This window comes from Triticum dicoccoides, chromosome 6B (genome assembly GCF_002162155.2).
Source record: "Triticum dicoccoides isolate Atlit2015 ecotype Zavitan chromosome 6B, WEW_v2.0, whole genome shotgun sequence".
NCBI lineage: Eukaryota > Viridiplantae > Streptophyta > Magnoliopsida > Poales > Poaceae > Triticum > Triticum dicoccoides.
In genome coordinates, this window is record NC_041391.1 from 226,906,545 (window position 1) to 226,916,159 (window position 9,615).

Consider the following 9,615-nt stretch of genomic DNA (forward strand, 5'->3'; position numbering starts at 1 on the left):
AGTGACTGATCCTGGTCTGTCCTCGCCAGTTGCTCTTTGAATGACATCTAGAAGTCCCTGCTGAGGCCACACTTCTTTCACGCGACGACATTTGAAGAGGCAGTGCTGCAAGTCATCAGCACCCATCGAACGGCATGGGCATCCGGGCGAACAAGGTATGTATGAAAAAGAAAAAGGCCTTCTACTTCTAGGAAAAGAAAATATCTTCTTTCCTAAGAAAAGAAAAATGAAATATCTTCTTTGCTAAGAAAAGAAAAAGAAAAGATAGAATCTTCCCTCCCCCGATGTGAGTGCACGGGTCTCATCCTCCCCAGCTTGACACCAAAATACTCACGGAGACTGCACTGCTCCGTGGCCGGATCGCCTCAGTTCGCCAACGGGTTTGCGCGAATGGGTTGGCGGCCACAGCTGGACCTTTATAAATCACGGTCACGGACACGTCTACCTACCAACAACCCACACACGCGCCGCGCTCGGCACAAGTCCCACAGCCACACTGCACTGGACACACGGTCGCGCACGCGGCGCCGCGGAGAGGCGAGGACACAGACGGGGGAGGCGGCGATGGTAGAAGGCGGCAGCGGCGCGGGTGCTACGTCGACCTGCCGGCGCGGCGGCGGTGGAGGCGGCATCGTCGGCCCGGCGGCCCGGCGGTGCTGCGGCGGCGGGTGCGGGCTCGGGCGTCTCGTCCGGCGGCTGCGGCGGCAGGGGAGGCAGGCGCTGTGCGCGGCCAGGCCGGCGGCGGCGTCGTCGTCTTCGTCGGCGGCCGCGGCGCTCCGGGGCTGCCAGTACGACCCGCTGAGCTACGCGCGCAACTTCGACCAGAGCGGCTTCGGCGACCCGGACCCGGACGCGGACGCGGCCAGCCTCTACTACAGCTACACCTTCTCCTCCCGCTTCGTGCTCGCGCCAGGCAGCGCCACCTCGTCCTCAACCGCCGTCGCGGCCGTCGTCCCCGCGCCGAACGGCCTCGTCGTCGCCAGCCGGCCAACCGCCGCCAGCCATTAGCCGTCCCGGCGACAGTAGCTTCCCTTTCTCTCTCCTCGGGTTCTCTTTTCCTCAACCTCTGGAGTGGAAAGGCAGCAGCTTCATTTAGTTTGATTAAAGAAAACTTTTCTGTAGGGGAAAGTTCGGTCGGGAGAAGACGATGCTTGTAAATTAATACCGTAGTACTCTATGTACTGTATGTGAGAAGAACGCCATTGCTGGGTCGATCGAGCTGTGCCATGCCATGCCATGCTCGGTCGGATTCTCGAGGACCGTTTCAGATTTCTGATTCTGAGCTGCCGAGGATAGGGTCGAGAGTACTATAATTGCAGCGGCAGATGCCGATGGGCAGGGAGGACGTATAGGACCGATAGGCGCCATGAATGCGGTGGTACTTGCCGGCGGTGACGCCATCGCCATGGCTGGCACTGGGTGGGAACGGAATGGGCGACGGTCGGGGGTGGTGGTGGCGCCATTATTGGCCCTGGAAATGGAATTCACGGCTCCGCAGTCCCGTCCGTGATCTGTCGCCGTCACCACCACCGCACCGGCTGCTTCGGGGTGGTGGTGGGGGCGGAGTCGGAGGAGGAGAAGATGCCTGCCAATCTGCCATGGCCGGCGAGACCGACCATGACGGCATTATGGTGCGCCCTGTCACCCTCAGGAATCCTCGGATCTGATGCTTACCCAGGCTGATGGGACGCATTCCGGCCACTGGACCCAATGCATCCCGGTCAGGGATTTTACAGGATTCCGGTGCTGTTTTTACTTTCACTGGGATGTGTGTGTTGAGCAGACGCTCCTGCTTCGGTGCTTCATTAGAGCATCTTCAATACAAGATGCAAATTTGAAGATGTAAAAAATGTTTTACAGACTAGGAGGAAGAGGAACAGGGGGAGGGAAATGAAATGAAAGCCAACTGATGGTCGGCACGCGGCCGCCAGTTTTACATCTCCAGATGAAGGAAGTGCAAATTTGCATCATAAGGTGTCGTAGTTTACATCTTTGGAAGGCGAAAATATAAATTTTCATCTACATTATCTGTTGAAGAGAGGTTTTGGGGCCTTGGAAATGGAAAAGTTAGGTATTTTTACATCTATTCTTATATTTTTTTTGAGGAATTGATGACAGTGGGAGAGGCTCCCACTGACTTTGTATTACTCACAACAGAATAGTTACATTTGTGTTACAAAGGGGTTTTAGGCCCCCCCGGCCATGATTGATACAAAGCTAGCTGCCCAAACTAACAATGAAATCAGAGAGGAAAGGATGAACCTTCTCCGGACAGTTGTGGGTCACCAAACCCAGCAAATGTTTAAATCTAGCTAACCATGCCCCAAACGAATGCGGGATCCTCCTGAAATGTTGGTTGTTCCTTTCCATCCACAGGCTCCAAGCAGCAAGCAAGAAGATGTCCATGAAAAGCGGCCGACGCCAGTCTTCTCTACCACCATGCAAAATGGCAAGCCTGTTGGTCCCCCCTGGCCACATCAGACCAATCCTACTCCAGCATTGTTGGGCAAAAGGGCACGTGAAGAAGAGATGTTCCACGGTTTCCTCGGGTGGGTTTTGGCAGAGCATGCAAGTATAGTCGCCCCCATCCACATTATAGTGCCCTTACCTAGTGGCTGTACCTAGTGGCTGTACTACATAAATGCAGATGATTTGTCTTGCTAGTTTCTTTCTACATTTTCTGGGCAAAGAGAACTGTTTTTCTTTTGCGAAACTGGGCAAACAGAATTGCAGCTTAGTGATATATTCTCTTACAGACTTTTTTTTGAACCTCTTACCTTTTTTTTTTTGAAGATTCTTACCGACTTTTCTTGATGATACGGATTTTATGAGAGCAAGATAGGAATCGAGAGAAAAGGAAACAAGCAGTGTTTTCCTTCCAAAAATGAAAATTGGGCCCAGCCCATGCAGATACATGGGCCGGATAAATCTAGCTTCACTGCTACACCATCAAGGCCCAGACGGCCCACGACCCATAAAAGCCCCTGCCTGCTGCAGTAGTCTCTCCCTTGACTCTTCTCTTCGTCCTTGACCGAGGGCGACTCTCTGTCTCTCTCTCTCCGCCTCCGCCGAGGGCTTCCGAGAATCCACCAGCGGAGCAGCGAGACAGGGACCCCTCCGCCGTCACCAACACCGCCCTACTCGCCGCCGCCTCACCGCCTCCACCGCCATCTTCTACGTCCTCCCGTCCCCGTACCGGAGATCCGGCGGTTCTCGGTAACAAACTTTCCCCCCTCCCCACCTTTTTTAACCGCGGGGCGTGATCCCGTTCAATTCCCGCATGCGCGCCTGCCTAGATTGATCCGGAATTTTCTTCCCCGTTTCGCGCATGTCGTGTTTGCGATCCGTCGGTGGCTTCTCGTTTGCTGAATTCGTAGGGTAAGCGCGATTCGGCGATGGTTTCGGTTGTGAAATTGGTGGTGTTTATGCGTCTTCTTGGACGGAAGAGTGTCATAATTCTTCCGTAACCATCGGCCCATCACCAGGGCACTGTCCCACTGCATGCGCCCGAGTGATCCATAATTAACCTAGTTCAGTTATGTTTTCTGTTAGGTAGATTTCATAGGTATGTGTAACTGGTTGTGTGACAGCCTTGATTCTCGTACATGTAAGGGCTAACGAATTGGATGTATGCATCAAATTCGGTTGCCAGCGTGATTTTCCACTAAAGCAAAATGAGAGTTCAGAGATTTACAGTGTGCGCTTCCGCCGTTCTGTTTATCTTCAGCGCCAATCCAGTGAGATTGCGATAGAGACAAATTCCGCTGTGTAGTAGGCTTAGTTGGGATTGGCTCCACGAAAGCTCAACCTTCTATAAATTAGTATTGGCGTGGAGTCGACCCCTCCACGTGTATGACGCATTGATTATGCCAACGTATTGTTGATATTTTTGGTTGCATACGTTTCTCAGTCTGATTTTTGGAAGGTATCGATATATGCCCTGCCGTGTCCGTATGTCATGGTGACACGACAGACCCCAGGTCTCCTTTGCCCACGTCAAATGCGTGAATCGTCTGAAGCTGCCCAATTGCTAGATGTTCTAAGACATCCTATTAAGGCAGTTGTTACCTGCCTTTAGCTTACTTGGGAGAACACGATAAATCATTTTCAACTGATAGTGAAAAGTGAGGATAAGAAGACAGCGTAAGTCATTTGGCGTCTTGGATATATGTGACAAACTTGGTGATGTAGTAGGTTTAATTAAATAAACTTTGTCCTTCACATCATCAAAGTTTGTAAAAGTAAGCTGTGCCATCAGGAAATAAAGAAGTCCTTCTTTTACACGCCACTCCACTTTTAACTTTAGCTGAACTTTACAAGGTGTGATATTGACTTAATTCAAAGCTCTTGGTTTATGCAAGTACATGATACTGCCTTGCTAATTTAGGAGGAATATATAGCTATACATACCACCCTTTCTGTAGATTCCCAAGTCCTAACTGAAGGTGTAGGTTTACGTGCCTTTTCTGTGTGATCTACAGAACCTGCTTGCACTGAAAATCCTCAGACATGGATGATCTGAAGCTCTGAACTCTCTATGATTAGTGCCGATCCATCTAACTTGCTTTGTTAAAGTAGTCCAAATATTGGACTCTTCTGTGTTTGTTACTCCTTAACCAATATTAGCAGGGATTGATTGGTTATGCAAAAGTACACTTACAAATTATGGATTGTGGTAGTGCGAAGGAAACTTTTCCTTCCTATCACACATAACCAAGGTTGATGGAAAGTTGTGATTTTGATTGACATTGTCTGTTTGATTTTATTTCCGTTGCTGTTTGTGTTCTGATGATACTTTTGCCTTTAATCCTTTTAATTTCAGTTGCTTTATGTGTAGCGACAATCTTTCTCTGTTCGGAATACTGCGGTCAACCTTCAGTGATGAAATATTGAGGTCAATTGATAGTTGCATTATGAAGATTCTTATCACACATATTAGGGATAAGGTTGATGGGAACTTGTGATTTTTATTTACATAGTCTGTTAGATTTCATTTCTGCTGCTGCTTGTGTTCTGATGATACTTTTCCGTTTAATCCTTTTAATTTCACCTTTTCATGTGTAACGAGAATCTTTTTGTGTTCTGAATGCTGCAATGGACCTTTAAGATTAAATATTGAGTTCGATTGCTTTGATTCCTTCGTTCACATTATAAGATGGAATTCCCATTCATCTACGATACATTTATGAATTTCCAATCTTGTAAACTTGTTCTGATCTTTCTAACTAATCTAGATGAAAATTAACAGTTGAATACCTTTAATTGTTTTGCGCAGTGACTGGAAGATATTTGGCTTTGCACGAACAAGATCTCACATGGAGCCATCCTCGCAGCCTGAGCCTGTCGTGGGTGTGGCCACTGCTGGGTCACAAGCATATCCTCCTCCTGCTGCCTATCCAGCTCCAGCCATGCCTGCCGCCATTCCTCCTGGCTCGCAGCCAGCAGTGCCATTCCCAGCTAATCCAGCTCAACTCAGTGCTCAACACCAACTGGTTTACCAACAAGCCCAGCAATTTCACCAACAACTGCAGCAACAGCAGCAGCAGCAACTTCGTGAGTTCTGGGCTACTCAAATGGAAGAGATTGAGCAGGCAACTGACTTCAAGAACCACACCTTACCACTGGCAAGGATAAAAAAGATAATGAAGGCTGACGAGGATGTCCGGATGATCTCCGCAGAAGCTCCTGTTGTCTTTGCAAAGGCATGCGAGGTGTTTATCTTAGAGTTGACACTTAGGTCATGGATGCACACTGAGGAGAACAAGCGCCGGACCTTGCAGAAGAATGACATTGCGGCTGCCATTACCAGGACTGACATCTACGACTTCTTGGTGGACATCATTCCCAGGGATGACATGAAGGAGGAAGGCCTTGGGCTTCCGAGGGTGGGCTTGCCACCTGCTGCTCTAGGGGCACCGGCTGATGCCTATCCTCCTTATTACTATGTGCCAGCACAGCAGGTACCCGGAGTAGGAATGATGTATGGTGGTCAGCAGGGTCACCCAGTGGCATATGCGTGGCAGCAGCCTCAAGGGCAACAGGCCGAGGAGGCTCCTGAAGAGCAGCAGCAGTCTCCCTCAAACTAGCCAAGAGATTGATGCAATGAAGCCATGACATGATCCTGAACTTGATGCCTATAAACTCAGGCTTGTGTTAATTTATTTCCGTCATCGTTGGCCGGAACAGTTACTCATGGTTAGGTCTTAGGGGGGGTTCCTAATGGTAGCTTCGACGCTGGTATGCTACCGGCGGTAGGAAAAAAAAGATTGTGATTTGTTAGGTGATTTGAAACTGATTTAGTAAACAGTACCTTCGTTTTTGCCCTAGTTTCTATCTAATCAAATATTCCAAATGCCCGCCTTGTGGAGAGCCTTGTAAGAATCGATCGGTGCAGGCTGATGTCACTCCTGTTTGTTTGCCTCATTTACCAGTCATGATGCTGCCTGCCTCGCAAGAATCCTGCCTTCCGATTTGGCAGTCACCACACCAGGGCATGAAGACCGCCTACACTTTGGAGCATGAAAAACAGGTTGGTTCCTTGTGTGGAAGATAGAACTGTCTGTCTCTGCTCCCTGTTTGAGGAATAACGGGGGACATGAATTATTGTGCTTTCCAGTGTAGCTGTTGAATCTGTGTGCTTAATTTGGAGTATATGCATTTCCACTTCGCTGCCTATTTAATTGGGTTCAAAAATGCATACATAGTCACCCTTCTTTTGAACAACAAATACAGATTCTTGTTCATAGCAACTTCACCTACTGTTGTTATATATTTGGTTGCCAGTAGGCCTGTAACAGCCTTTGAGATCCCAACAAGTAGAAAGAGAGAGATGGCAGATTTTTTACTTGGTTTGGTTGGTTGGTTGCACCTTAACTACCAAAGTCAGGGCAAACGACAAGCTAGCAATGTTGGCCGAGTCTGCGAGGTTCTCCTGTTTTGCTTTCCCTTTCCCAAAGGTAAGATATGGATCACACACTATCAATAGCACATAAGCAGCAGCCTGATAGTAATCTGAAACCTTAATTGAAGTCCATGTATCACTGTCCCTAACAACACATACTAGATATGCTTTGAAGCAAATGGAATGGGAACGTGCGAGTTTGCATAATGGAGGGCAGATTGTATGTGTAGTCGTGGCTTGAGCTGCGCACCTGACAAGCTGACGATGTTCTTGAGCTTGTCTGTTCAACTGTTGGAGCTACTAGTTAGACTGAATTTATGAGAGCCAGCCATATCATATTTTGCACCCAAAATTAAGAAACATGTCTACTGCTTGGTTTCATCACATTCTCTCGTATGCGAAAAAAAGAAGAAAAGATGGTCCCATCTTTCTTATCACTTGTTGGCAATCGCTCTGCCTCTGTCATTGCTGTAAAGCAGTGGTGGTTGTTGCAACTGAGATGCTACTGCATTTTATGGCATAAGCTTCCTTGCTAAACCATCTCACCACAAGTCCAAAGCCCTTTGATTCCACGGAAACCTACACTAGCACTCCATCACATGATGCAACGAGGCGGTTTCTTATCTCCATCAGCGCATCATAAATGGAAACCCTAGCTACCCTCCTGAGTCCTGTATATAGATATCACTCTATGATAGGCGTGAGATATGTGAACAGCTTTTGGATCTCATGCGTGTGTGAATGTTGGTGAGAAGGCTGACTTACCAACATTTACTTCTGGAAGTGCGACGATCTAAAAACTAACTAGCATGCTTACACATTTTCTATCTAATCCAATATTCCAAATGCCTTCATTTTCGTCCTAGTTTCCATCTAATCCAATATTCCAAATGCCTGCCTGTTGAGAGACTTGTAAGAATCGATTGGTGGAGGCTGCTGTCATTGCCTCTGTTTGTTTGCCTCATTTACCAGTCATCATGCCGCCTGCCTCGCAAGAATCCTGCCTTCCGTTTTGGCAGTCACCAGACCAGGGCATGAAGACCACCTACTCTCTGGAGCATGAAAAACAGGTTGGTTCCTTTCTTTGTGGTGGAATCCATGCATGTGTGTGAAGGAGAACTGCCTGTCCGCTCCCAGTTTGAGGAATACCCTGGGACAGGAATTATTGTGGCTGTTGAATCTATGTGCTTAATTTGGAGTATATGCATTTCCATTTTGCTGCTTATAAATTACTCGTGTTCATGCATTGTTCATAAGCATAGCAACTTCACCTACTGTTGTTATATATTTGGTTTTTTTTTTGCGAGGAGTTATATATTTGGTTGTCAGTAGGCCTGTAACAGCCTTTGAGATCTCAACAAGTAGGAAAAGAGGGATGGCAGTTTTTTTTTTTTACTTGGTTTGGTTTCTTGCACCTGAATTATCAAGGTTATGGGATGACGACAAGCTAGCAGAGGTCGAGTCCTTACCCATGAACAGAACTAAGAATGCACTAGAAATTGGTAAGCGATTGTGAATGGCCTCTTCTGCTAAAAAAAAGATTGTGAATGGCCTCGAGTGACTGTTTTAAAATTACGAGTAATATATATGACAAAAATAAATAAATGGTAAGTAGATTTACTCTACTGGGAATAAAATCGGTAAGGTGTAAAACACCTTGTTTGACTAGCGGCCAGAAGAAGAAAGGGACCGGAAAATTGTCCAATCTTGAGGTAGACTCGAGCTCTTTTTGTTGAACGCAAGCCAGAACTACCTCCGCCATGACCCTAGGGGGAAGCCTTCCAAAAAAAATCCCCATCTCGTGCATTCATCAAGGGGCGGACCGATGTGAAACGAAGGGAAAGTAGATGGGCGCTAATCTGCGCCGGCGCACCGGCCCAAATTTGGGTCGGTCGCATGCCAGCCGCCCGATCCGCACATCCCTGACCGCTCAATTTTGCCAGCTGGCCCCGCACGCGTCGTCCTCATCCTCCAACACCACGAACACGAGACCCCCCCGAAAAAATCCCCCGTCCTGGGAGTTGTCTCCCGTACCACGGGCCGCCCCTCGCCGGCCGTTGACCTCGCATCAGGTTGCGCCTCGCCGCACCCGCCCTCGCAGATCGCAACTAGCCACCTTCGTCGTCGGCCGCAGCTGAGCGATGAAGCCGTCGCAATTCCGTTGCCTCCGCGATCGACGATGTTGCTTGTAGGCTTGTAGCACCGATCGTCGATGCTTCCAGCATCTGCGGGCCGCGATTCTGGCATTTTTACGCCGCAGCTGCAACACCCCCGTTTGGTCGTGGTCACCGCCGGGGAGCTTGTGTGTTCACAGTTCCAGTTTTTCTGTCAGCCCATGGTTCCAGCAAAATGCATGGATGTAGCACAAATCTTCACCGGTGGTAGCAAAGCCGAAACACAGTTGCAGCAAAACACCATCGCCGCTCGTCGCGGGTTGCAGCTAATCCACGAATGGATGTAGCAAAATCCAGCGGCAGTTGTAGCAAAAACGTTGTCGCCATCGTCACACGTCGCAGCTAAGCTATGAAGTATGTAGCAAACAACAACGTCGGTAGTAGCAAAAACTGACAATGGTTGCAGCAAGAAACCGTCGTCGCTGCTGCCGGGGTTGCACCATCATCATGGAGGATGTAGGAAATGTTGTCGCTAGTGGTAGCAATTGCAGACATCGGTAGTAGCAAAAATTGATGACGGTTCCAGCAAAAACTATGTCG

General features: G+C 48.5%; 2 protein-coding genes across 3 annotated transcripts; both read left to right on the plus strand.

The window, feature by feature from the left end:
- The first annotated feature begins 375 nt into the window (after nt 1–375).
- On the plus strand, nt 376–1,273 carry LOC119322395. Its single transcript, XM_037595893.1, has one exon. It carries the CDS (start codon nt 391–393, stop codon nt 1,006–1,008), a length of 618 nt encoding a protein of 205 aa, XP_037451790.1. The 5' UTR covers nt 376–390; the 3' UTR covers nt 1,009–1,273.
- A 1,724-nt stretch (nt 1,274–2,997) lies between these two features.
- LOC119322394 (nuclear transcription factor Y subunit C-4-like) lies at nt 2,998–6,404 on the plus strand. Of its 2 annotated transcripts, XM_037595892.1 has the most exons (3): nt 3,035–3,216; nt 4,838–4,894; nt 5,276–6,404. In XM_037595892.1, exon 3 carries the CDS (start codon nt 5,316–5,318, stop codon nt 6,084–6,086), a length of 771 nt encoding a protein of 256 aa, XP_037451789.1. In that variant the 5' UTR covers nt 3,035–3,216; nt 4,838–4,894; nt 5,276–5,315; the 3' UTR covers nt 6,087–6,404. The 2 variants fall into 2 exon arrangements, with proteins under 2 accessions (XP_037451788.1, XP_037451789.1); XM_037595891.1 differs by lacking the exon at nt 4,838–4,894 and having other exon boundaries at nt 2,998–3,216.
- Nucleotides 6,405–9,615: the final 3,211 nt, after the last annotated feature.

Excerpts from the sequence above, each read along its gene's own strand:
- LOC119322395 (XM_037595893.1), top strand. The coding sequence starts at position 391 with ATGGGTTGGCGGCCACAGCTGGACCTTTATAAATCACGGTCACGGACA.
- LOC119322394 (XM_037595891.1), top strand. The coding sequence starts at position 5,316 with ATGGAGCCATCCTCGCAGCCTGAGCCTGTCGTGGGTGTGGCCACTGCT.